The sequence below is a fragment of the Podarcis melisellensis genome (assembly GCF_964234715.1).
Source record: "Podarcis melisellensis genome assembly, chromosome: 8".
Taxonomy (NCBI): domain Eukaryota; kingdom Metazoa; phylum Chordata; class Lepidosauria; order Squamata; family Lacertidae; genus Podarcis; species Podarcis melisellensis.
This window is the reverse complement of record NC_138540.1, coordinates 14455477-14483032: the sequence shown is the minus strand read 5'-3', so window position 1 is coordinate 14483032 and position 27556 is coordinate 14455477. Positions and strand designations below refer to the sequence as shown.

The 27556-nt window shown below is 43.5% G+C and overlaps 1 protein-coding gene and 1 pseudogene across 3 annotated transcripts in view; one reads left to right on the top strand and one right to left on the bottom strand.

The window, feature by feature from the left end:
* Positions 1-923: 923 nt before the first annotated feature.
* Positions 924-27556, bottom strand: part of IFFO2 (intermediate filament family orphan 2) — a 40127-nt gene continuing 13494 nt past the window's right edge. Inside the window, exons 2-9 of one of the 2 annotated variants that reach the window (XM_081923677.1) lie at positions 15635-15695; positions 14480-14575; positions 12057-12197; positions 10584-10726; positions 6875-6995; positions 3244-3336; positions 2429-2559; positions 924-1942 (exon numbers count right to left, since the gene is read on the bottom strand). In XM_081923677.1, the coding sequence (XP_081779803.1) occupies positions 1834-1942; positions 2429-2559; positions 3244-3336; positions 6875-6995; positions 10584-10726; positions 12057-12197; positions 14480-14575; positions 15635-15695 (895 nt within the window). In that variant the 3' untranslated portion in view covers positions 924-1833. The remainder of the gene's footprint in view (positions 1943-2428; positions 2560-3243; positions 3337-6874; positions 6996-10583; positions 10727-12056; positions 12198-14479; positions 14576-15634; positions 15696-27556) is intronic. The other variant, XM_081923678.1, reaches the window with a different exon arrangement.
* On the top strand, positions 20289-21190 carry LOC309375795 (ras-related protein Rab-34 pseudogene; annotated as a pseudogene). The gene has a single exon. The product of its transcript is annotated as a ras-related protein Rab-34 pseudogene (transcript).

Genomic DNA, 27556 nt, shown 5'->3' with positions numbered 1-27556 from the left:
GTAAAGCTCCCCTTCTGAAGCCAAATACTTCCCCGCCCAGGAGTGTCTCCTTCACAGGACAGACGTGTTTCATCTGCCTAGGAACCAGCCATCACCTTCAGCAACCCAAAGCAGCAGCCAATGGGACAAGAAAGCACTCTGGAGACGGGGGGCGGGGAAGGAGCCCATCAGCTATGGAACAGCTTTTACTAGGGGTTGATCTGTAGGCATGAGGGGAGAGGCTTCTTCTTCTAGGCATTTCGTATCATTAAGAAGCATTTTGCAGGAGAGATAAATATCTTGACACCCACACACAGCAGCTTTGCCAGAAGGGTGATTGTGCCTCCAAATCCGGGCAGCATAAATGATACCATGTTGGCAAAGAGCTACTCTTTTGTTCTGGATAACAGCAAGTGACAATACAATACTGTACTCTTGGTTTTTTTTATAAAAAAAATCCACATCTTGTAATACTTGTTTTCAGTGTACCTGAAATACAGTGGTACCTCAGGTTACAGACTCCGCTAACCCAGAAATAGTACCTCGGGTTAAGAACTTTGCTTCAGGATGAGAACAGAAATCATGCTGCTGCGGCACGGCGGCAGCAGGGGCCCCATTAGCTAAAGTGGTGCTTCAGGTTAAGAACAGTTTCAGGTTAAGAACGGACCTCCGGAACGAATTAAGTACTTAACCCGAGGTACCACTGTACAGGTGCAGGACCTGACATGCTTCAAGACATCTAAAGCTGTGTTCCTTGCTGAGGGGTCTTGGGAAAGGTAATGCCACTCACCCTATAGTTTAGTTAACACTGATTCTGAGGATGGTGTGGAAAGCTATCACGCTCCAAGCTTCCGAGAGCAGCACAAAAATGCAGTCCTTCCTCAACAGTAACTTTTTGAGAGGAAATCATTTGATGGCTAAAGTACAAATGAAGGGGGAGGGTGAAGAAAAGAGGGAGGGAAGGGAGAAAGTTTGGAACCAAAGGATCACTGGGAGCAGATGCAGCAGTAGGAAGCTCCCTTGGCCAAAACAAGCTCCACAAACAAGTCAAGGTGTGCAAAGTGAATGCTCAGCTTCCTTCCCAACAGGAGACAGAGAAGCCCAGCAGTGACCTAACATTCCATACAAATAAGGCGAACGCTTTGCTTGCTTGTTTTTGCATAGTAATTAAAAAACAGTGTTATTCCCACCCCATCAGACTTTTGCTATTCTTGCCTTGCCACCAAGCTTCTAATAGAGTTCTGGACCTCAGCAGAAAAGGTGTTGTGCAGGTCTCTGAAAGGATTCTCTCAAGCCACAATTCACATCCCTTCTAACTGCATGAGCCAAGAGCAGGTGTCATTAAAGGGCTAAGATTGGGAGGGGAGGACACTTTCAATCCTGTTCACGAAAGACACTTGTCCTCATTGCTGCTCAATGGTGTGATATTTGCTACTTAGTTGCCACGGGCCTGCTCTGCCAATTTGCCCAGCACTTCAGTCCAGTGCTAAACTTCCATAGCAATTCATTCTTCTGCTATCAGAAGCTTATTTAGAATCATCATTTTTATATAAAAAGCACTATGATATTCCAGTGGAGCTCAAAGTGGCTCAGCTTGGGGCAAAGGCACAATTAAAATACCATATACACATACTTTTTCTTACAGAACTCCACATCTGTCATCTGTAGAACAGTATAAATGTTTTTTACAGCACCAAATCCTTGGATGGGGTGGGAAAAAATACTAGATCAAGTCCTTGGCACCCCCAAGGCTAGGGGCTTTGAAGTCTCTGATCTCTCTGCATTTGTGAAATCTCTTCTTTTTCTGGGTTTTCTTTTTCTCCTCTCCTTGCGCCAGAACGTTCTGGTTATTTATCAGCTGACCATGGGCTCAACGTCTGCTTCTCTGTCAAACTCATCCTGAATTTCATCCGTGTTTCCTGAGTCGCTGCTGGCTACCGAACTGGGAGACGGGGAATTTCTGCTGACAAAGAAAAGGGGAGAAAGAGGAAGAGTGTGGTTAGGTCCATCCTCTTAATAAGACGTCTTTCCATGTTAAACAGCGGCAAAAGCATGTTCATAAAGTAGGGAAGTACTGGCTCCCCAGAATGCAAAGGACAATACGTTTGCTGCATTTCAGACATCAACAGTTTTATAGCGACATGTAAAACCCTTTGCAGACATTGCAAAACGTGAGATGACAATTGGAGAAGACAGCACCCTAGTGCTCTGGACCACTGGGTGCCATGAAGTATCTGTCGTACTTAAACAGTATTGCTGTTAAACTGGATTTTCAAGGTAAACAGTTACAACTTGGGGCCTGCTATGTTTGGTACTTTCAGCGAAACCAGACACCTCAGAACAGCTAGTCTTCAGATTATTGAGTCCCTCCCAAAACCTCTGAACGAAAGCTCTCCATCACCATCTCACTTGGGCAAATAAAAGTTCTCAGGTGTGGATTCTGTGTTACCTTTCAGCAGAGCCTTTAATGAGCCGCCGGCAAGTCTCCATTTGCACATCCAGGCCCCGTTTCATGCTGCACATTTCCATGTACTCGTGGAGGTGGCGATTCATGTCACTCTTGGCCGTGGCAAGCTCAAGCTGCACAGAAGGAGAGGGCCAAGTCAAGCAAAGCATGAGAACCACCTTGTGCCCTCCCTGCCCTCCTGCACATTTTGATGGAATGCCAATTTATTACCACCAGCTGGCCTAAAGGCTGCTAACAGAAGTGAGCATTGCTATTTATAAAGGAGGGAATAAGCTACCTCCTCATTTTTCTTGACAAAGTTCTGAGCTTGTGATATACATAAATTCCAAAAGATTCAAGGCAAAGACGTATCCCTTCACCAATAACATACACAAGCCCTCTCAAGTTGCACCCAACTCTTCCCTGATTTGCCTATCTGAAGTTTGCACACGAAAGCTCATACCAATAACTAATTTAGTTACTCTCGAAGGTGCTACTGGAAGGATTTTTTTAAATTTTGTTTTGACTACGGCAGACCAACACGGCTACCTAACTGTAACTAGAACCTTTATTTCCTATTACCTTGCCCACCTTGTTTCTCTTCTCATGTCCAATTCAACCACACATAGCCCTCATTAGCAAAAAGAGATGGAGAAGGTAACTGCCTCGAAAGTTACCCCTCAGCAATAAGGCAAAAGCCTGACCATTTTGATCCATGACCGGCCTGTGGCTGCTCATAAGATTTAATCATTTGCTGCCCTTAATTAAACACAACCAGGCCACACAAACAAACAATTCTTAGGCTCCTCGTTCCTTACCTCAATCTGTCCTATCGTTTCTTGGTATTCTTTGTCCCTCGTTTTGAAGAAAGATTCTGTTTCATGGATCAAGTTGCCCAAGTTCTCCTCTTGCTATAAAATAAAGAAAATCAGGAAGAGGTGAGCAAGGAATTCTGTCACCCAGAACCAGCCAAACAGCCAGGCAATACTGTAGATCCTATCCAGCTCAGTATTGTCTACAATGACTTGCAGTGGCTCTCCAAGATTTCAGGCCAGGATCTCTCCCAGGCCCTACCTAGAGATGCTGCAGATTGAACCTAGGGTTCTCCATGCATTTAGTATATTATGGTAACATTCAAGATCATCTGTTCTAAGATAGTGTCCACTTGACAGAATTCAGCCTAGCAGAGCTTTACAGACAGAAGCCTGCAGTGCAGAAAAATGGTTCAGTTCTGGCTCTGTCTGGGGAGCTAGAGGCCTGGAGAGAGGGAGTTGCAGCACTCTGTGCTCAGCTCCCTGAGTCAATTAGCCTTTTATTCCCAATCTCGATCTACAAGGCAAATCTACCCTTTCGTTGTGTAATTTTCAGTTAGAAGGGATTTAAGCCTCTTAAAACCTTTAGAGCTGCAGCATGCTAGGCCTGAACTCTGTAATACTCCACTGATAGCTATACTTCTAACACACAGGCACATGGTTATATGCAAATAATCTGTCACTTAATTCCAGCCCATCACTAAAACTGCTTTATCGCCCTGGCAGTTGCAGCTCACTAGAAAGGCGCCTTCACAAACGTATGCCACATTTTGCAACTGTAGCACTTTGGTGTAATCTCTCACCGTTTTGCAGTGCACACCACCACGGCTCACAAAATGGAAAGGAACAACTTAACATGCGCTCCTGGCAGTCAGTATAAGGTGGATTGCTGAGGAGATGTGGCTGCTGCAGTGGCTTTCTAGCCAAGGAGACAAAGCTTCCTACCTCTCACCATCACCACCCTCTATCATGTTACTGAGAAAAGGAGGAATGGAGGTACACTAAGAACTTGACCATGAAAGGTCAGAGCTCTCCCAGCACTCAAGGCTCAAATGCATCATCAGAAAGGGACATCAGAAAGGTTTCCGAGCAGTATGTCTCCCAGTATGTTTCCGAGCACAATTCAAAGTGTTGGTGCTGATCTTTAAAGCCCTAAACGGCCTCGGTCCAGTATACCTGAAGGAGTGTCTCCACCCCCATCGTTCTACCCGGACACTGAGGTCCAGCACCAAGGGCCTTCTGGCAGTTCCCTCACTGCGAGAAGCTAAATTACAGGGAACCAGGCAGAGGGCATTCTCAGTAGTGGCGCCCGCCCTGTGGAACCCCCTCCCACCAGATGTCAAAGAGAACAACAACAGCTACCAGACTTTTAGAAGACATCTGAAGGCGGCCCTGTTTAGGGAAGCTTTTGATGTTTGATGTATTACAGTATTTTAATATTTTGTTGGAAGCCGCCCAGAGTGGCTGGGGAAGCCTAGCCAGATGGGCAGGGTATAAATAATAATAATTATTAATATTTATTTATTTATTTATTTATTTATTTATTAATAATAATAATAATAATAATAATAATAATAATAATAATAATAATAATAATTATTACACACCCATTAAACACAGAAACTTTTCCCTACAGACTTTATTGGGCAACAGGGACAGGATTCTGTTGCTCTACCCAAACAGTTCAGCAAGCACCAATCGACTAAGCAGCTCAAGGCTCTTCTGAACCAGGGATCCTAAAAAGAGAATTTGCAAACCAGTTGACTTGATGCCCTTGGAGAAAGATGTCTAGGCCACTCCATCATTCCCGTCCTCTCATTTTAGCTCAGTGTTTCTGAAATATGTCAGCTAAATCAAAGTCCCATTCATTAAAAACTAGTAAGACTTTGTTAACTGTGCCTAGCCTGCTTCCTTTGTGACTAACTTCCTGTGCTGCTGTGTTTCCTGTGTTTCAATCTCTCTGTTGTTGGCTTAAAAAAAAATTGTTAAAATATTATCAGATATACAACAAGCCTACATTTTTAATACCAAAGCTTGGCCAGCTTCCTGTGAAGTCCCTTCTCACTTTTCTCCAATGTTTAAGCGGCTTCAGCTTTATTTCTCCAATATGGGACAAATCAAAATCAATTTCTACAGAATCACCAAGTGCCTATCAGTTTAAGAAATTTATGCTATGTTCCAGAAGTTGTCAGCCACTTGTAAGTTGTTGATAAAAGCATAATTTAACATTCTCAAATTCACAACCAGTGCTCTTGAGTCCTATATGATCTCATAGCCCCATGTTACTATAGTTGAAGGGAGATAAGTTAAGAGTTGCTTCCCCTCCTCCCCATTTTCTTGTTTACAAACACCACCATTATCATTTAACGAGACCTTGAGTGCCTGGCAACCAGTCACAAAGATCATTTACAAACAGCCACTGCCTGCAGAAGAGCATGTGATGGAAGGTTCAAGCCACCGGATCATGCGGCAACAGGAGGCGCCACATGAAAAAGCACTGTCATGTGATTCCAGAAACACAGTACAAAACTTAAGAATCCCCAGCAGAAATCCACACTAGTTCCTGGAGTTGTAGCCAATGCTAGACCCATGTAACTTGGTAGGCATGACAAACCTGGGTTCCATTAATTTCCAAGGGTCTACTCTGAGTAGGCCCAATGTAATGAGTATTATTAATTAATTAATTAAATTGGTATACTGCCCCTCGTACGCAGACCTCAGGGCAGGTTTACAACATAAAAATACAATATAATAGGCCTGTGTGGTGCAGTAGAGTGTTAGACTAAGACAGAGCTTTCCAAACTGTGTGTTGTGACAAGTTAGTGTGTCTGCTGCAATGTGTAGGTGTGTCGGCGAATGCTCCCCACACTCCTGGGGAGGTCTCCCCGACCTGGTCTTTGAGGCTGGCGGTGAGGGAAAGCAGTGCTTCCTCCCACCAGCCCCAAAGAGCAGGTCAAAAGGAACCTGAAGCCTCCAGAGCCCAGAGGGAACTCCTGCCGAGCTCCAGAGGCTTCGGGTTGCCTTCACTGAAGCCTGGAGAGCGAGAGGGGTCAGTGCACACCAACCCCTCTCACTCTCCAGGCTTCCAAGGTAGCCGCCTGAAGCCTCGAGAGCACAGCGCTCTGGAGGCTTTGGATGAATGCACCTTGAACGCACCTTGTTTTAGAGGGGAAGAAAATTTTTTTTCCTGTTCTCCCTCTCCTATGGTTGGGTGCGTCCTATAGAGCGGAAAATATGGTAATACAGTACATGTGTGTTGAGACAGTGGGAAGCTGAAGGTGGGTGGAGAAAATATAAAAATGTAGCCAACACTATGACAAAGCTTTAAACTCCATGTTGGTTTTTTCCTGCACAATCAAAGGAGCCTCAACAACACAACTTCAGGTGCAGATCAAAAACAATTGCCTGTCAATTATACAGCAGCAAGTAAACCAATCTTTGCAAAAGTGGCCATTTTTATTCTCCAGCAGAGAGGATGTGCCAAATTCTAACACAATGGAGGCTTTTGAAAATTTGGATTTATGTTGTTGATAATAAAAAATCATTACTTTTTAAAACCCTTCCAGAAATCAGTCACAACCTTACTTCTGAAGAAGCTAGAGAGCCATCTCACAGAGAGCCCAGATCTAAAACTCACCTCTCCCTGGAGCTCAATTGATGGGTTACAGTTGGTGAAGTCTTCCCAGAGAAGCAAAGTATCCTCATTCTCCTCCCACGTCAAACTGTCACAGTCATCATCAAAATCGAAGGTTTCACGCCTGACAGGGAAATATATATACATATATTTTCATTAAAAATCCTTGTAATCCTTCTTCAAAACAAGCTTAGGAGACGGTATTAGTGCTAGAACACACACATAAAGGCATAGGATTTTGATGTGGCTATCTCGCCCTCTGCTGAAAAGAGGCTCCACATTTGCCTTTTATTCTGCTGCAGGATAGACAGACTTGAAATTCCAAGCTAATCTTAGTGTGAAAGTTCAGCTGTTCCCCTCCAGGTGGTGCTGCACATCAAAACAACAGTCCAGAGCTTTACACAAAGGTTCTAGTGTCCGAATTAAAAGGATTTCTGCCTATCACTAACAAAAGATACAAAATGCCCAAGATGAACGCATGTAATTAAAAAGTCATGCTTTAAAGCAGTGAAAGGATGGGCAGTTTCACTAACCACCTATGATCATTGCTCTGTGCTGCTTTAGTTTCATATACCATACAACAGGGGTCGGCAACATTTTTTAGCCGCAGGCCGGTCCACTGTCCCTCAGACCTTGTGGAGGACTGGAGAAGTGGCACTGGGGGGGGGGGAGTAGTCCTCCTCTCCCCCCACCTCCACCCACAGCCGCTGCGCTTACCTTCCCTGGCCACTGCTGCTTTTCGTGGGTATGCAGAGTGAGCTCGTCCACTCCGCTCTCTGGTCCACAGGAGCACCAGGGTGGCGGTAACGGAGGGAAGATGAGTGGCGCAAAAGGGCTGGCTCCGGAGAGGGGCTGCTTAAAATGGTGCTCAGCCAGTTCAGCCCAGGCCCCTTCCTCCTCTAGGCAGGGCGAGAAGAAGCCAGAAGGAGGGAGGAGGCACCGCCGCAGTGTGTGTTAGGGAGAGGGGGGAAATGGAATGGTGCAGGGGGGGAAATGGCGCAGCCCGAATGAACAGAATCCCCACACCGATCCACAGATAGTCCGCGGGCCAGATCCTGGAGGAAATTGGGCCTGATCCAGCCTGCGGGCCTTAGTTTGCCAACCCCTGACGTACAACAACCATTACTAGAAACTGGGGGGGCCTGATGGTGTCATCGCTAATCCTGCCCCCTCCCCAGATTCTCTGCACCCAATTTTGAAATCTCCAGGGGATAGAGCTGCATGTGGGAGCTGCACAGCGAATGAGGAGTCCCATAAGCTCATTTAGCTCTGATGTCTAAATTGGCAGCGGTTTTATACACAGTTTGACTATTGATCCACTTAGATCAGTATTGTCTGAATAGATGGGTGGCAGGAGTTCTACACCGTACCAAGCAAGGCTCTTTTCCCAGTTCCACCTAGGGATGCCAAGAAGTGAATGTAGTGACTTCTGCAGGTAAAGCAGGTGCTTTGCAAGGACCTTTGGAGTACAGACCTGTAAGCAGTTAAATGCCGTACAAATGAAGTAACGCAACAGCTCTGATCATTAAGTAAGCAAACATTACTAAGGCAGTTTCGGGAGAACACATAACATCAAAACTGATGCCTTTTATGGGACCAAGTTGGGCTAGCCGAAGGAACACAATCAAGCTTGAGAAGTTACATCTAGTCAAGGTCACAAGGCAGTGATGCCTGAATTTTCAGCTAAAAACCAACAGGATGAAACTTTGAAAAGATTTTACACTAGCTTCTTTTAAAGAATTGCCTGAGAGGGGACTGCTTGATCCCATCCTCCAGGAATCTTGTGGCTACTCTGCTGAGCTCCACAATGGCAGACATTTTTGTCTCCTGAGTTCATTTCCTTCCCAGCAGAGCATATATAAAGCAGGAAGTCAAGGTCAACACTTCATCTTATGACGAATGGATTCAAAACTTGGCAGTGGACTGGAAGAAGCAGCGTGGGAGCACATGCCAGCTTCTAAAATCGGCCAAGCCTCCCAGTTTAAAACTACTGCTTGCCTTCAGCTGCATTTATTTTGCAACCATGGCTATTTGTATAATCTGAATAATTTGAACCCTCTTACGAAAAGACACAGCATTAATGCAGTTGTTGTTCCTTAGGGGTTTTAGAAGGGATTTCTTTTCACTTCCAACAATGCAATGGACTGGCCTATTAAGTGTATAGTCAGAACTGTCAACCTTGTCCACAGTGTTTAAACCCAAAAGATTACTTGCAGAGTGTCAAAATAAACTGCAGGATTCCTGGGTGGGCTTGCAGACGCAGGGGTTGTACTCCATCACTGCCGTAGTCCAAGCATGTGGCATTTTAAGAGTAAAGGTGCGCAGCAAAAGGTGATGTTGGCACATGCCATTCAAAATAAGAGCTGGAACAAATCCCATGTCCCGAAAATATGCCATAGGGGTGGGGCTCCTACGTAAGGCGCATGGCATGAATGAGAGTTGCTAACTGCAGATCCTTCTGAGGGAGAGTGCATATGCACAATGGCCTGGAAATTCTGCTTCTTGAAAGAGGCAAAGTGTTTAAAAGCATTGGCTCTATAAAAACAGTCATAAAGACCAGCATTATGATTACTAAGCAAGAGTTTCACTTGGGGACATAATTTCTGAGTGACGAAGACTCTTATCTTTTATTGGCATTTAAGAAGAGGACTGCTGGGTGAAGTCATTATGGATTCCAGTAACGGTATGTATAAGCTAGCCAATCCTGCCTAGCTCATTTTCAGCAGGCTTCCCTCCCACTGGATAAGAAGGGTTGAATAGACAGCAGGGCATGCAGTGCAATGTAGACTGTCCCTAAGTGTGTGTTGTGATGCCCCTGTGTTAGGGTTGCACTTACAGCAAAAGGCTGCAGGCCCTCTTGTCAGCAAGTCTTGCTCAGGGGATCTATATGCAGAATTTCAGATACCTGCATTTTCAGGTATCTGAAATTCTGCATATAGATCCCCACCCTTTTCATTTTCTTTTTGAAAACCAAGTTGTTTCTGGCCATGATGACTGCAAAGCATACAACTGGAAGTGTGTAGGCAATTACCACCGAGATCTCAAGAGGTGGAAGAGTGAAAAGCTAATATTTCCAGCGGACAGGCTTGAGTGCCCTGTGATATCCCTCTGATATGAAGACTCTTAGCTGTATTTAGAACAGAGCTAGGGAACCTGATGCCCTCCAGATGTGGCTGAACTACCACTCCCATCTTTCTATGATAACTGGGGCTGATGAGAGCTGGAGTCCAACATCTGGAAAGCACTTGGTTCCCCATCTGTGCTTTAAAAGATTAGGCATATTCATGGAGGATAGGTCTAGCAATAGTTATTAGCTAGGACAGCTATCTGGAACCTCCAGGTTCTGGAAGCAGTGGCCCTCTAGTTACCAGTTCCCGGGGGACAAATTGGCCAAGGATTCCTGGCTTTGAGTATTGCTTGTGGATTTTCCCAGAGGCACCTGGCTAGCCAACAAGAGAAGTAGGATGCTGGAATAGATGGGCACTTGGTCTGCTCTAGCAAGGTTACTCTTATGTTCTTCCAGCAGAAGCAGAATTATGCAAAACAAGCAGATCTATGCGAGTTCTCTGATTTGCATGATTAAAAGCTACAAAATCCTACTTGCCTCAGTGAAGAACAGAAACTACCTCAAAGCCATATTTTGGTGTGTGACCCTTCCAAGGGCCACAGCCAAAAGGATGCCAAGACATTCCCCAGCCTCTGAAATACTCACAGCTGATTAAACATCCTCTTCATTTCATCCGTGATGTTCAGAGAACAACTGACTTCATCGTCCGAAAATCGGGCATTGTCTGGGTCCTGCTCAGAGAGGTCATCATCCGACACGAGTTTCCGCTCTTTCTTCTTGGAAGCCACCTGAATTGGAGAGAAGGGCAGTGACTAGAAGGTTCAGGTGAGCTGTTATGCCAAGAAGGGGCAGAGATAAAGGAGAGGTATGAGGTGGGGAAAAATATTGTGAGCCATCAGCCACCCCCACCCCACTTCCAATGGTTTGAGTAAGCAAGTGACAGCTGACACAGATTCATTAAATCACAAGTGTTACAGGTGGCAGAACACACAGCACAGGGAAGCAGATTGAGACAGCACGCGGCAAAAAAGCAAGCTGCTAGACAGGCCATGCCCCAGTGGCACAGCCATTTGGGCTGCAGTCGGCCATGCGAAGGCTAGGAGGATGACGCACAAGCGGTTGGAGATGCTCAAGGTGACAAGCTGGAGAGCAACAGGCACCCCTTGGCGGTCCCCTGCCTGGCCTCAGCTAACAGTGACAAGGGGGGACTAGGCTGTGCCATACAGCTAGGAAGAAGAACCCCGAGTCCTGCACCATTTCCCACCTAGAAGCAGAGCTAGTCAGGCACCAGTTTTGACAGGAAAACAGAATGAAATTGGAGGAAGGAGTTTGGAAACACAAAGAAATTTCATTTCAAATATCCATCCACCATAAACCAAAAGTGGATCACAGCTATCAAACAGAGTTATAATCGGTAAGCATATATGAGTGAACTGATTCCTTAGTACGACTCTGGGATGGTTTTATGAATTTTGTTTTATTGGTTTAAGGTTGTATGGGACAGTGTGCTTCTTGGGATTTAATAATGGGTAGCAGAATAATCAGGGGCATAAATACTAAGAGGAGGGGCAGGGTGCCCTGTGGTGATGGCCTGTCTCCTACTCCCTGGACCAAAATCTACTTGTGGATGGAGGTTTTCACAGCTGCCTACACACTTGCAATGTCATGATAGCTAACTGTTTGTTTTCTCCTAGAGTTCTCCCAGGGTCAGAAAAAAATATCTGATTTTTATTTTACAAGGAACATAAAAGCCAAGTGGGACATCGTAATGCATTTTTGTGGTGTCTCAAGAGGACCAGCAGACATACAAGCTTGCTCTTATGATTTATCTGAAGACTTCTAAAGAGATTGAGGTCTTAATGTTGCTGTGTGAGACCCAAGGCCTGGTGACACCTGTGCAGACCTTTGTAGATGCAAGAACACAACTCCCTGCTTCAGTTAGGTTATTCCCAACATGGGAACAGAGCACATGAAACTGGGGTGTTCTCTACAGAGGATTGTCAGCTGGTCCCATGATTTATAGTGGGAATCCTGAACAGCAACTCCAAATCCAAAACACAGCTCCATCTCTCTCTGGCACAGCCATGTTCTCCACAGGACAGGACGGAGCCTAATCACCTGGAATATCTTGGAAACGTCTTCAGAGTTGCGCTGCTGCGCTACATCACACAGTTTGGCTGTGATATCGATTCGTCGGCAGATGTCCATGTCCACCTTCATGGCTTTTTCTTGGATCTTTGTGTCCAGGTCTGTCATAGGCTGCAGGAAGGACAGCAGTGGATTATCTTCCATTAATACAGTTCAGAAGATAAGAAGGAGATGACCTACAGTATCTCCATCAATGCAGATCACGCCAGCCTCCATATTAAATGCTGCCTGGTTTCCAGGCATGCTAAACATCCAAGGGACAGCAGCATTTGGGGTAGGTAGTCAATTCACTGCAAGTTGAACACTGATTTCTAACAAAGGCAAATGTTCAAGGAAGGTTACGCTTTAAACAAACTCTCAACCCAAAGCCTTACATTTGCAATGCTATTTATTTTATGGAATGTACATGGAAAAACCTATTCCAGAAGTCCCCCACATGATGTGTGGGATGCAGGTTCTGTTTTATGTAGAAAGACAGTACTTCATGTCAGAAAATTCACCTAGCTACTTCACACTAAAAATAGTTTCTCTTACATGACAATGATATTATTGAATTCCAACATCTTTCAAGAACTTACAAGATGAAACCTGGCACATGATATATGCCTGCAGAAAGTAATGAGTGTTTTTAAAAAAATCTACAACCTAAAGTATTTAATTCTAGGAGAAAAGGGACCTTCCAAATTTTCTAATCTTGTTCAGATTTTCACTTCCTAGGTTTGTTTGTGTATATATATTGTTTTGCTGCTCATTATTTGCAGTTCTGAGCTCCTTTAGGAGGAAGAGCAGCACAGAAATGTAAGAAATTCAGTGGCTATAAATGGAGGAGCATTTCCCAAATATTCTGTAACTGTGCTTTTTGCACTACATAACCCTTAAAAATCTACACACACAAGTCTTTCTAGAGAAAAGCATCTAGTTTCTTAAAAAAAAAAATCCAAATCTGACCAAAGCCAAATATTTATTCCACATACAATACTGATAAGGACAACGTTTTACACCTCATACCCTTCCATTATGGAAATGTCTCTTAAACAATCATTTCTTATCCAAAAAACCTTGCACTACTCTCTATGAAATTCTGCAGCTTCTGCTATCTACAAAAGATGTACATTTTTCTGTATTCCCTCACCCTTAGTTAGACTGTGCTCTGACTGGGCTGCTGCTCTCTGCACACACTAACGGTATTTATTTTAAACTATTAAGTTTTAACAGTCCATAACTACACCACCTATAAATTACAAAGATAAAATTATGCCCTGCATGTTTACATCATGAAAGTTACAAGGTATGTAAACTCAACTGAGATCCTGCCAACCTTTTTACAGTTCTGCTGCCCTAGAGCCACAATGACACATCCACACTTGGCCGGAAGAATGGATTTCCCTCATAAAAAGGAGAGTGCAAATACTTGTGTCCATTGACATTTTCTTTGGAGTCTGACTTTCAGAACCACAATATGCACCAACAGGTTCTCTCCACACCCCCACGGTTTTTATAAGGAGCCATGGGCAACATGCTTCTGATATGTCCCAGAGCAATGTTTGAAGTTCCCAACTGAAAACAATACTACAGAAGGGGGGTGGAGAGAGAGAAAAAAGAGGAGGGCTGGAGTAGTTCTGCTGTTGAGCCCGGAGATAAATGTGAGCAAGGCCTTAAAGTGAATGTGGAAAATCAGGAGTGGCTTTTCTTCATGTGAACTAGAATCTTTGAGCACTCAAGTTCCCTACATCAGCTAAATAGTTATCACATAAACGAGGTTTGTCATGCTTTCTACCTGTTCTGATTGTCAGGCCACACTATTGACAATTCAAGTTTCCAAAGCAGGAAGCTGCTCCCTGAAACGACTCCCTAAAATGACATTCACAGTTCTAAATATGCACACAGTTTACTCAATATGCTCAAATGGCAGGCTTGAAACTAAGTGACCCAGCAAAGTAGATCTGAACTGGAGTTTCTGAAATCATTTTGGTTATATGAAACTGAAAGGAGTATTTTTAGCATTTTTCTAACTGATGGCACCTGCATGGTGCTTCTTCAAACCTGCACATAACAGGAAAGCCTAAACCCTTTAAAGAACATTCTTTCCAGAGGTTGCAGCACTGGAGGGGTGGGGGGAAGTACCCAGCACTGCTAGCTGGTGTGAAGCCATCGGGGAACGCTCAGGGTTGTGTGATAAGCAGCAAGTTAAATGCATCTACACAGACCAGACAGGAAGCAGGGAGAGGACAAGGGAATTGGTCTGATGCATTAGATCATACAAGGCAGCCATAATACTAACTGCAAGCAGCACTTACTGAAATCATAACTTTTTCATTAATGAAGCTATGAAGATGACTCTCCTTCCCCCCGCCCCTTAAACCTGGTGCAACTCAGCCTGCCAGGGTACTTACATCACTCATCAGACCCTTGAAGACGACAAGTTCAGCTTTCAGTCTCTCAATCTTCTCATTTAACTCTTCTTGGAGGGCTTCGGCTTCTTGCGCCTCCTAGAGGACAAATGGGACAAAGAATTGTGGTGCAGAAGGAAAGGCACAAGCTTCAGACACAAAGCTCTAAAGAAATAATCAAATACAGATCAGGAAGCTAATTTCAGTTTGCTCCTATCTTGTGGATCAGCCTCACTAACTCCCAGGTAAGCCATGGAGTGGAAAATGACATGTGGTCCTCTGGATCCCCACAGTGCTATCTCAGATGCCCCAAATACTGTAATAAACATTATCTCTGGATGTTGGAAGGTCAACAATGTGAATTAGATCTACATAGGTAGACCATCTTAGCTGCTAATGAAAAGCTATGCCATTATGCAACCCACACCTCTGGACTGCCAGCTTTATTGATTTATCAGATTTCCAATGCATCCTTCACCATAACACCCTAGAGTGAGTTACAACAATTGAAAATACAATCAGAAAAAGAAATCAAATTATTACAATTATAAAACTGTTCAAAATGCAACAGGACAATATCAATTCAATGAAAGAGGTGGGTCTCACAAAATAAAATGTCTTAATGATCAAATACTTGGATTACGATATGCATCTTCAGTGTATGACAAAAGCTGTACAATTAAGATGCTTAGATGCACCTCTGTGGGGAAGGAGTTCTACAATTTAGGGGCCACCACAGAGAAAGCCCTATCTCAGGCTACCACTGAGGATGGTGGAATTATCAAGAACCCCTGTCACACCCCACAGTTCTTAACACCTGAGAAGGATAGTAGAGATAAAGACAGTTTTTCAGATATTTGGGGCCTACATCCTTGCCATAGGATACCAGGAATTGAAGTCCTCTTTATAAAAAAATAAAATCAGAGTTCTTTATTATCCTGTAGTACAATTTACAGAAGAGCAGCTGTGAACTAGTATCCCATTTAGGGTCTGATTTTTTACAAATGAAGTGATACACACACCTGGTCATTTATCCCAGGCAGTCCCTAACCCCAGGCCACAGGCAGCTCATGAAGCCAGCTGGGTGCCAATAAAAATAAGAACTGGCCCCTATCCACCTTTGAAGAAACATACATTTAGGTGCTCTCTGAAACCTACCTCTTGGAGAGTCTCTACCATTGATTCCAGATTCATTCTCTTTGCCAGTTCCTCCTCCCATCTGAAAAAAGAAGAGTTGTGAATTAGAGATAAGAGAGAAGTATGTGACAATGGCACTCTAAAAAAGCACAGCCCAAGTTGGAGGGAGCCTTGCGAGCTCTGAACCCAATTTCAAATTGGAAGATCTGACAAACAGTTGTCCTGGCCTTGGATAGTCCTGTATGGGATCCAGTTTTCCTTGCTGGTCACAGATTGTTACATACTGCCTAAAGCCAGCCTTCTCCAACTTGAGGCCCTTTAGATGTTTTGGTCCACAACTTCCATAAACCCTTCCATAAGCCCTAGTCAGCATGGCCATAAGATGCTGGGACTGATGGGAGTTGTGATCCAAACATCTGGAGGGCACAAAGTTGGAGAAGGCTGGCCTAGGTTAGGGCGAATGCATGCCCTACCCCAGAATTTAAATACAGTACTGAATCTCACTTACTGGAAAAACTTGCCAGGAATACTTTGGTTCAGTAAAAACATGTTAACCTCTAAATAACCATATCTAATAAAGGACACTCTTTTAACAACTACAACTTCATAGGTGAAGCCAAAGCCTGCCTCCTCCTACAAGCACAGTGGCAGCCCAAGGCACTAGGAGCTACTGCTGACTCCATCAGATAAAACATTCTGCAGAAAGCTTCCCTTAAGTAAGCCTCAGGAATGCATCAGGTCACATTTGCAGAGACCTTTCGCTCCACAAATCCCTCAGCAGAAGTGCTGGAGAACTTGAAAGCTTGGTTACAAAACTATGATTGACGACTGCCATTACACGTCTGGAAAAAAAAAAGCATTAACGCAAGGATGATTAAAATACTCCCAACAGTCTAATTAAAAGCACGGCATGAAATTACACTTGTTTACTTATCCAATTGGCTAACATTAACAAGGTTACATTGGTGGAAGAACAGAAAACAAAAGATCTACCCACAACACTTCATCAAAACTACAAAAGTTTGAGAACTGTTCCTGTGTCATTTGCTGACAGATTCATGCAATGATTTCCCAGCATTCCCATTTCCAAAACAATCTAGTGATGTTTGTGTTTACCATTCAACCACATCCCACTGAACTCTTTCCAAAAGCAGCTTCTGTGCAGAACCAACATTTTACAAGTTGTAACACACACACCCTTAAGGGCTGCATTTAGAACACAGCCACATGCCAAGGGGATCATTTCAGAAGGGGACAACAAAGGCAGCTGTTAGGCTGTCATTTTCCGTACTAATCCTTGACAAACTGCACCTGAACGTGTCGTTTTCCTGAAGCGGGAGGAGGAACTCTTGTGAACCACAAGCATTATGTGCAACCCACAATGGCCAGGTTTACTTTTGTGTCTGCAGGGCAGATCTACTGGCATGAGGTGAAGTCTCCCTAATAAGCAACTGCACACTTGAGCAGAAAGATATTTCTAACCTTGCTTTTCAACACCAGCCATTTAAAATATTGGTGCTGGGGTTTGTTTTTAACACATGTGTTTTTAGACTTCAACTCTAGTGACCCTGCTTGCACACAAGTTACTGGTTACCAGGGTATTTATATACAAGCAATGATGCTTTTCCAAATCTGCATCTATCTTCTGACCTGCAGGAAATATACTTGGAGGTAAAAAAAAAGAGTTGTCATTCTAGACCAGTGTTTCCCAACCTTGGGCCTCCAGCTGTTTTTGAACTACAACTCCCATCATCCCTAGCTAGCAAGACCAGTGGTCAGGGATGATGGGAATTGTAGTTCAAAAACAGCTGGAGGCCCAAGGTTGGGAAACACTGTTCTAGACAACAGATTTAGAGATAAATAGTTGAGTTATTTTTCCAAATCATTTACACAAGGAATATTGATGAGATCATTACAATTTTACATGCCAGGTAGGATGTTGTACCTCCAGTACAGTACTTAAACTGATAGATCAGTTGCTGCTCTCAGAGGCTTATCTTCCTTGATTTTAACTTCTTGAACTACAAGGCAGAGCAAGAGACAGACAAACTGGTATTTTTTAAAAAAAATAAAAAGCAAAAGCAAAATGTTAGGTGGGTCCTTCCCCAGTACTTGAGTCATTCTAAACAAGTGTCATAAAGTTATGACAAATCACTGTCCTCTCATAGTCTGCAGGGTGTTTGCTAACCACAATCACACAAGTGGAGCTGTGAAAAGTTTCATTATCTTTGTTTAAACCTAGTTAATTTGCTTCATGCGGTGGAAGGACCCGATCCCAGTTTAACTGACTTAACATGCTTTCCTGGTGACACAGAGGAACCTCAGGCCCAGGGGCTGGACGCAACCCTGCAGGCCTCTGTCTGGTCCCAAGGCCCCACACCCTCCCAAGCTGCACCCATTGCCAGACTGTCCTTGTACCCTCCTTGAATGTTTTTGCCTGGCTGGAGTATATCCTTAAATTCTGATGCTGCCCCTGGCTTGCTTGAATGGAGGATAGAGAGGGAAATGTAAGGGTGAAGAAATACATTGCCTTTGCCAACCCCTCTCATGTGGCCCCCAAAAAGGTTTTCCAGGAGAGAATGGGCTGAAAAAGGTTCTGCGCCCCTGGCATACAGTGATGGAGTCATATGCATGCTATGTGAATGTACACATGTAAAGAACAATCCACCCCCACCCCACCCCCTGCTTTTAGTTGCAAGGCTAGCTGAGCCAGATAGGCAATTTTTATCTGCCAATGACTCTCTCTGAAGAAGAGCCAGCCGCTACATTTCACTAATGGCACGTAAGGTTTCCCCAATGGAAGTCATAACCAAAATCCCTTTTGGTTCTTGGCTTTGACTGTTTCTCCCATGACACTGGTTAATTTCATACCAGCCCTGTGTGAACACATTTAAAAACCAAAGTGTCTCGACTCCCTGGTGTAAACCAACTCCTGCAGTCTTGATTCTGACACAAGAACACAAATTAAAGCAAACCACCAGCCTTGCTCCTTTCAGATTAATATGTTAAAATAGGCAAGGCTAGAGTCATGACATACAGATCCTATTCACAAACAAATATTGTTAAAAAGGATTCTGAAACAATCCGCCACTGTTGCTGTTAGAAGCATCACAAGCAATATAGAGGCAGTGATGGAGGAAATGCTTGCAGCTGACTGCTATGTTCTTTAACCATTCCTATAAGGCCTCATTCATTGCCAAGAGAGCTTTAAGATGCTGGTGCAGCATGTTTCAGCTGTCCTTAAGATATGCTCATGCTCTAAAGCAACCTGAGAGGCCAGAATATAAGTGGGGCTGCTGTGAAGTAGCCTAAGGAGATGCTGAGGCAGCCATTCTTGATCACACACGTCACCTTCCCCCTTCCAACAAAGCAGAGGAAAATGCCTGACTGCTTCATTAGCATCCCTCTGGCAGTAAGAACATAGGAGCCTGTCCTTCTACTGGTAGGCCCACTTCCAGCCGGTGAGACTGCAAGGTGTCTGGGAAGGCAGCCCAAAGGACAGCAGTTCTCACACTTATACTGTACTGCAGACAGCTGCTCTTCCTAGGTTCAAAATTTTCTTGGCTCAGACCTCAGTTCCCACAATGTCCAGCTGCAATCAAGGCAGGACATTCAGCGCTGGAGCAAATTTTGCCAGCCAGAATTTACAGACTGCAAAAATGCCATTAGCAGCCACGTCACAGGCTACTGGGATTATTTTTAAATAAGGTATCAATTCCAAAACATTTAAACGCCGAGCATGATGTAAGCTCCTTCCTCTCTCTAAGGGCAGCTGTGTGTTTTGACTACTCTCAACATTCACATGGCTCATTGTTATAGTTACTGGGAAATGATGGACCAGTCAAGCCGAAGCTAGGAATCCAGCCCTCTGTTTCCATAGGCAATAGGGCATTCCTCACTTATTCCATCACTGCAGCCCCAGACCTCAAACTACCTCCAATGTCATATGCTTCTTTGACAGGCTGGGAGGAGGGAAATACTTTCTAGAGGTAGCATAAAAAACAGTTACAGTATTACACAGCAAGGCAACAAGGCAAACCACACCAAACTGATGAAAGCAGTGTTGACTATAGAGAAGAGTCAAGAGTTTAACTACGTACTTCAGCCTTAGAAATATTATTCATGAATTGAACTGACTTCTAAAGAAATATGAACAGTGACAGAAGGAATTTTAAAAGGTGGCCATTATGTAAATGTTTATCTTGATCGGGAGTTTCCATAAATAGTCACTTCCTTTTGCATTAGTTTGAACCATTTGGTTTAACTCTTGCATTACAGTGGGGGGATACCAATGCCTACAATGATTCTGGGTCCACGCCTTCCTTTCCTTTCGTTCTGCCCGGACGCTGAGGTCCAGTGCCGAGGGCCTTCTGGCGGTTCCCTCATTGCGAGAAGCAAAGCTACAGGGAACCAGGCAGAGGGCCTTTTCGGTAGTGGCGCCCGCCCTGTGGAACGCCCTCCCAGCAGATGTCAAAACGATAAACAACTACTTGACATTCAGAAAACATCTTAAGGCAGCCCTGTTCAGGGAAGTTTTTAATGTATGATATTTTAGTGTTTCCTGGTTTCTATGGAAGCCGCCCAGAGTGGCTGGGGGGGCCCAGCCAGATGGGCGGGGTATAAATAATAAATTATTATTATTATTATTATTCCTGTTGGGCCCCAGGAAATTTCAATTGCCCTCTACCCTCTGAAAAAAGGCACCCCTCCCTCCTCCTCTTACCCCCATCCAGGAGTGGTGTTGAAGCCTGCTGGTATATCTGCTCCCTCCCTCTCTGATGGAGGATTTGAAAAACAAGCTTTGATATTTTGGGAGTAGCTCTGACAGAGCAGCTGCTTTGCATTCAGAAGGCACAAAGTTCAGTCCGGGTGGGAATACTGGAGAGCTCTGCAGTCAAACCTCATGTCCCAATGAGGAACATCCTTGCCCCCATCAGAAGAAACCGCATCATTGCTGAACTGCCACGGTGCTTCACCAAAGGGGCTGACCTCCTTCCACCCCAAAGTGGTTGGGATGCGCCAGGCCCAGTGGACAGGGACCGTGGGATTTAGTTTCCAAGATCATTGTGCTTGGCGACCTCTGTGGGGAAGAACCGCTTGATCAATCAGTTTGCAGAGACACTATTGACAATAACTACAAAGTCACCTTTGGGGTGGACTTAAGAGATGGAGCATTTTGAGGTGCCTGCAGCTGTGGGACACAACTGCCCAGGAGTGCTTCAAATGCATCGCCTCCACCTACTACCATGGGACTCAACCAATCATCATCATCTTCGACCTGAGTGACATGGCCTCCCTGGGCCATACCAGGCAGTCACTGGTTGATGCCCTGAAGGAGAACAACCCTTCCAACGTCATTCTCAAGAAAGATCTTAGCTCTCCAGTGAAGTGCAGCTTCATCAACAGGAATACCCTCAAGGTGATAAAGAAATGGAGGCTGAATACTGGACTGTCTCCTCACTCACAGATGAGAATGTGTGCGAGTTCTTTTACTTGGTGTCAGAACTGACCTTCAAGGGCAGTGTGGTGGCAGAGCTGGAGAGGAGCAGCACACTCAGGATTGGATCCACAGTCACCTGTACCTGACTGATAAGTGGTGGAGAGTGAAATGCTGCCAGCGATGCAAACTGTACAGATGGGGAAGAAGCTGCATTGGCCTGAACATTTGCACTGGACTTATTTCTATACTAAAGGAAAGTGTTCTTTTTTAGTGTTGTTGTTTTTTAAGAATAGAACAAATAACACCAGGTTGTCTCATATAGGACCATCACAAGCTGCTTTGTACTAATTCAAACCATTGGTCCATCTAGTCCATTACTGTCTACACTGACTGGCAGCAGAGGCTGCCCAGGATTTCAGGTAGAGGATCTTCCCAGCCCCAGTTGGGCATGCTGCTGGGGACTGAGCCTGAGATGATCTTCATGCAAAGAAGAGGTGAGCAATGTGTGATTCCTGCATCGCAGGGGGCTAGACTGGAAGATCCTTGGGGGTCTCTTCCAACAATAAAATTCTGTGATTCTATGAGGGGGGAGGTGTTAAAGAAAATCTTCCCCCAAATCCTGCGTACCTAGGCAGTATGTGGGGAAACCATGACCTTCCCAGAGAGTGATCCCATTTTGCTGCCAAACCAAACAGACACCAAACCAACAAGCTTGACATTAGATAGGATGAGGATTATGTCACAGTCACAGACTGAAAATCAGCCCTCCCAGGGAGACAAACCATTAAACAATTATTAGGTATAATTTTAAAATGCATCTTAACTGCACATGGAGAACTAAAGAACACTGTGAAGAAAGGAGGGCAGGCCATGTTTGTTTGCTCCTAATATGAACCAATAGAGAAGTTGGTTCTCAAGCTTCCAAGGAAATAATTGTGATTATCAGGTGCATGCTTTAATCAACATACTAGTGGCAGAATTCCACAGTTCCAATGTCAAGTGATAATTTCAAGGGATGATTGAACATACATGCACACCTAGGTATTGAAATGAATTCTTCATTTGGTGAGAGCCAAGGATGAGAGAGTGTAATAACAGATGTCAGCTTTTCATCTGGGCATGAGGGTTACACCTAGTTTGCTCATCTCTTCGATGAGAAGCATCTAAGGTATTCTGTCATGAGCCCCGCCAGCATTAGACAAAAGGATGAAGAACAAAGAACAGTGAGTGCCAGGCCCAGGTAATTGCACCCTGGGTGGTACCCCCTTGCCCCACAGTCACGGGCTGGAGACACGTTTTTCCACTTGCTGCCCCATGGCAACGCTGCTTGTCTTAAATCGCTTCAGATCTCTTGATGGCCATGTTTTCCCAAAGTGCACCTGACTGGCAGGGTGTGCCGTACTGTTTGCTAATGCTGGCAAGAGATTTTATGTTCCTCATGCTCAAACACAACCAGTTTACTTTGAAATTAGTCATGTGTCGGTCTGTAGCAACATGCATACTAATCTCTTTCTCCCTATATCCATCTAAAGAGTCATTTCCCAATCACCAGGGCTGGCATTAATGGTTTTTTAGTTGCTGGTTACATCACTGTGGCAACTGCCAAGGATGTCTGATTGGAAATCGTCATTCGAGGGGAGCTACATCTCTCATCCACGTCAATGCCATTAAAAAAAATGTCAAAAGGCAACATTTGATGTACTAGTTCCACGAATTAATACGATGCAAAAATGACGCTTATAATCAAGATAAAACAGAATTGTGGAAAATTAGTACTCTCCATCTAGGTAATTTTTGAAGTTTATACCAGCTTGCCTTGGTGCAGAATTCAGCTAATAAAGATGCAGCGCTTTGAGTTAGCTTCTCTAAATACACTGTATGCCATTAGGTGCTCCTTTAAACCATTAACAGCAGAGACAAGTATACCACACAGACAAGAACCTTTCAAATCATCGATGATAGTCAGCACTTGGTAGGCGATGCTGAGGAGGGAGCAAGAAGATGAAAAATAGCTGTAAGTAACCAGAATAACTGCATGCATTTTAGCAAGTCTGTTTATATTTCTAGTAAGATGCTTACTGGAACACAAAATTGAATGGATACCGAACAGCTCTGTGCAAAATGTTTTAATTTAATGGGAATATCTAATTCCATTAAAAGCTGGCTGAAGCTGCTCAGGAGTTGCAACTTAGAGCCTCATTTCCTCAAACCATGGATGAAGTTCAGTATACTAATTTTAACAAAAACAACATTCTATACTGTCAACACTGGCAGGCAGCAGCTCTCCAGGGTTCCCTGTCCTTCCCAGCTTTACTTGGAGAATGATGCTGCCAGTGACAGACCCTCAGACTTTCTACACAGAATGAACTAATCTACCTATGAACTACACCCTCTCTTCTCTTAGTTTTCAATATGATGCTACCAAGTACCAAGTTTCTATATGCAGGAGACTTGAGCAAACAGTCCCATCAAGTTGGCTTCTGTACCTGTTCTCATTAATTATGCCCCAAAATGGAAATACTATTTCTCCTGATGGTGGAAAATGTTAGCAAGAGATTTCATAGGTCTGGTATGCACATGTCAGAACAATGATAATGCCTGGTGAGCTAGTACCTTGTAAGCACTGAACAATTATGCATGGTGATTAAATTCACCTGAAGGGGGGGAAGCAACAACTTGTTGTTGGAGCCACAATAAACACTCTGCAATGTAACAAAGAGCAAAGTTGTATTTGTTCCAAGCTTTGTAATAGCAAAACTCCTCCATGCTTAAGTTTACAAAGAGCTGAGAGGAATGTGTTGGGTTGTGGTTTTGACCGCATTCTTCAAAGTTCTGTTGTTAATTTCAGCAGGGCAACACCTCCTCAAGCAGCTCTTGTGCAGAACTTGCAAATAAATACATTTCAATCTATTGTGGTAAGATCTGTATGCATGCTATGCTCCAGCTACCATTGCAAAGATTTTCTTTGCTTAAAGCAAGGGAACTTCACTTAAATAAGAGCTGGGATATCTCTGTCCTAGCCTGCTCCACGTGCTCAACAGCTCAGAGTCCTTCTAATATAACCAAGCAGCCTGATCACATGCTATTTGCAACACACATTGTAAACTGCAGAATTTTAAAATTAGTATTCTGAATATTGAACAATGCCACAATTTTTCAGCCTTATCTGAATAGCAGGGATGACACTCTAGTGACACTCTAAATATTTTTGGATGGACCACAGCTCCCATAATCACTGAACACTGACCATGTTGGCTGGGGTTGATGGGAGTCCACTGTCATCTAGAGCAGGCTTCCTCAACCTCGGCCCTCCAGATGTTTTGAGACTACAATTCCCATCATCCCTGACCACTGGTCCTGCTAGCTAGGGATCATGGGAGTTGTAGGGCAAAAACATCTGGAGGGCCAAGGTTGAGGAAGCCTGATCTAGAGAACCACCGGGTCCGCATCCCTGCCATTCAGCTCTGATGGCATGGCATCCATATAATTTAGGTCAGAGGTCAGCAAAATTTTTCAGCAGGGCGTTGGTCCACTGTCCCTCAGACCTTGTGAGGGGCCTGACTATATTTTGAAAAATAAAAATAAAAAATGAACGAATTCCTATGCCCCACAAATAATCCAGAGATGCATTTTAAATAATACCACACATTCTACCCATGTAAAAACACGCTGATTCCCAGACTGTCCACAGGCCAGATTTAGAAGGCAATTGGGCCGGATCCGGCCCCCAGGCCTTAGTTTGCCTGCCCATGATTTAGGTAATATATGGAGATTCCCATGACAATTTAGTCAACAGTCAGGGATGATAGGAGCTGTGGTTTAGCAACATTTGGGGAGCCAAGGTTGCAGAACATTTCTCTAGGCATCATGAACTATTTATAGCACTCTCCAGACATAAAACTGTACTAAAGAAAACCACCTCAAAGGATGGATCAGAAACAACCTTATTTTTAAGGCCATCCTAAAAAATAGGGGAACCCTTCAAAAGAGCTACTCCTTAAAATTACACTGAAACATGCCTTGGTAAATAGGACACGTTTTGTAGGCTTAGATGAAGCAACAGGAAAGTTAGTAGCTTGAAAAAGGAAAAGTGAATGTAGCAAGTTTTCTACAATATGTTTTCTTCCAAGTTGCCAAGACTGAACAAATGCTTCTGAATCACCTTCCTGACGTTTTCTGAAGGGCAGACTGTAGCAGTTTATAACTGGGATGAAAGCCACAAAGGCCTTTGTATTACTGATCTCCAGATTCAGCAGAAAGGAACCAATTCAGAGAGGAAAATAAAAGACAACAAGGAAACCAGCTCCACAGCAGCTTGGGGAATTATTCAAAACCACATCCTGCAGTACATAGCTGCTGTATTGTAGCAGCTATTCCTAGTCAGTAAAAATCTGAGGGGTTTATCTAGAATCATTATAGGGAATAATAGTAAAAAGCCATAAACTGCTCTGCTCACATTTAAGAAAAAATTCATCATATCACACAGATTTCAGCTAGAGCTACAGATACGTTGTATTTCTTATTTCATTCTTGTTTGTTTTAACTATCACACATTGAAACGTCTTATTATATATTAAGAGTTCCTCAGTGGCAGGCAATAATGTCCATCTGCTTAAGACACCAGTCACAAGAATGATTCACTTACAACTCAAATATGCTTACAGGGGAGTAAACAAGTTTCTAGAGAAGACTATTCCTGTGCATGTATCACATTCCTCCCCACTGAACAGTGTGATGCCCATGTCAGCCAGTGTGCCAGCTCTTCTGTAAGAGCCTCCTCCTACAGAGTCAGTCTACCCTACATGGATACGTCAAAAGGAATGCCATTCTCTATCTGACCAAAACTAGTTCAAAAGTTGCAGTAAGCTCTCCTTTCTGCAGACTAATTTATGTGGTAAATTTTTATTCCAAAAATATCCCTTAGCAAACTGAATGTTAACTGCTTTCATATGATCTAAGTCCTACTGGAAAAACAATTAGCAGCAAGGCTTATGAAACATCTGTGGTAAAAAAAAAAGAGAAAGTCATTCTTTGCTTTTTGTAGTAACTGCAGTTATTATAACTGGAGGTAAAAACAGAATTCTTTTGGCTCACTTTTGAAAGAGGTAATTATTTTGGCAATCTGAAGAGCAGAGGATTAGCTTGCTGAAAAGAGCTCCAGGGTGCAAGATAATTAAATACAGAACTCATGTTTTGGAGAGCATTTTCTTGCCTAAGCAATATCTATATCGCCACATTGTAAACTACCTGTCAGACTAGCTGCATTACATTAATACTCAAATGTCTACTGAATTTTAAGCAACATTTTACTATGGTGAAAGAAATATGATGAAATTTTCACACACACACACACACACACACACACACACACACACACACGATGATCATGCAGGCTAAGAAACAATGTAGGTGTATGCATGGTGAAGGCACATTTAAAAACTTTTTGATCAACTCACCTAATGCAACTTGGATATTTGTTTGAACAATAAGCAAAGTAGACTGCATTACCCTTGTAAACATTACAGGATTATTTTTTTAAAAAAAGATTACAGGATATCTTTGCACTAAAACTCCTAATTTTCAGTTTAGAAAAAAAAGTCTACTTCCTTTAAATAAAAGTGGCTAGCAACACAAAGAGCTTACAGGCACCTAAAGATTAATGCTGGTGCATTTTGGTTTCTGAACAGCCACAAGCAGAATACTACCCATTTGAGAGATGAATATTGTACATTTTAAGAACTTCAGATTTAGGTTTTTATACTTGGTGGTGTTTTAGAAGATCCAGTGAGAGTGAAGCTGCACAACTATTACTGATGTTTTTTTCATCTTCATTCTAGCAACCAATCTGATACTGATACACTGCAATAAGATAACCATAAGGCTGTTGTAGTCCAAGTAAATGTATTGTTATTCTCCACCACAGAATTTTGCAAGCAAAATTTCAGATAAGAATCAGGACTAGAGTATCACTCTAATTGACACAGCCATGTTTAATGAAATATACTTTCCTCAAAGAAGAATTTCTGGAGTATCACAATTTGATCAGCAGCTTTACAAACAGCAATGACCGTATTTTTTGCTCTATAACACGCACCCGACCATAACACGCACGTAGTTTTTAGAGTAGGAAAATCCGTAGGCATGCCACCCGTAGGCATTTCCTCCATAACACGCACAGACATTTCCCCTTACTTTCTAGGAGGAAAAAAGTGAGTGTTATGGTGCAAAAAATATGGTACTTGCTTTTGACAACTGATTGAATTTATTTTGGTACAATAAGGAGGTGTCAGGGTACCAATGTCATAAGCTTTTGTGGGAGAAGATGGTTGCAGTCTGGTTTCCAGGATGCTGGGAGTTCACCTCCCTAAGTGGCACAGGCTCAAAAACCTTTATCTACTCAAATAAACTTTCCTACACTGGATTTCCCTCCAAGCAGGGTGACGGGATGTGCATGGTCTTCAGCACTCTCTTCAAGTTATTACTGATAGATTTGTCCTAACTTA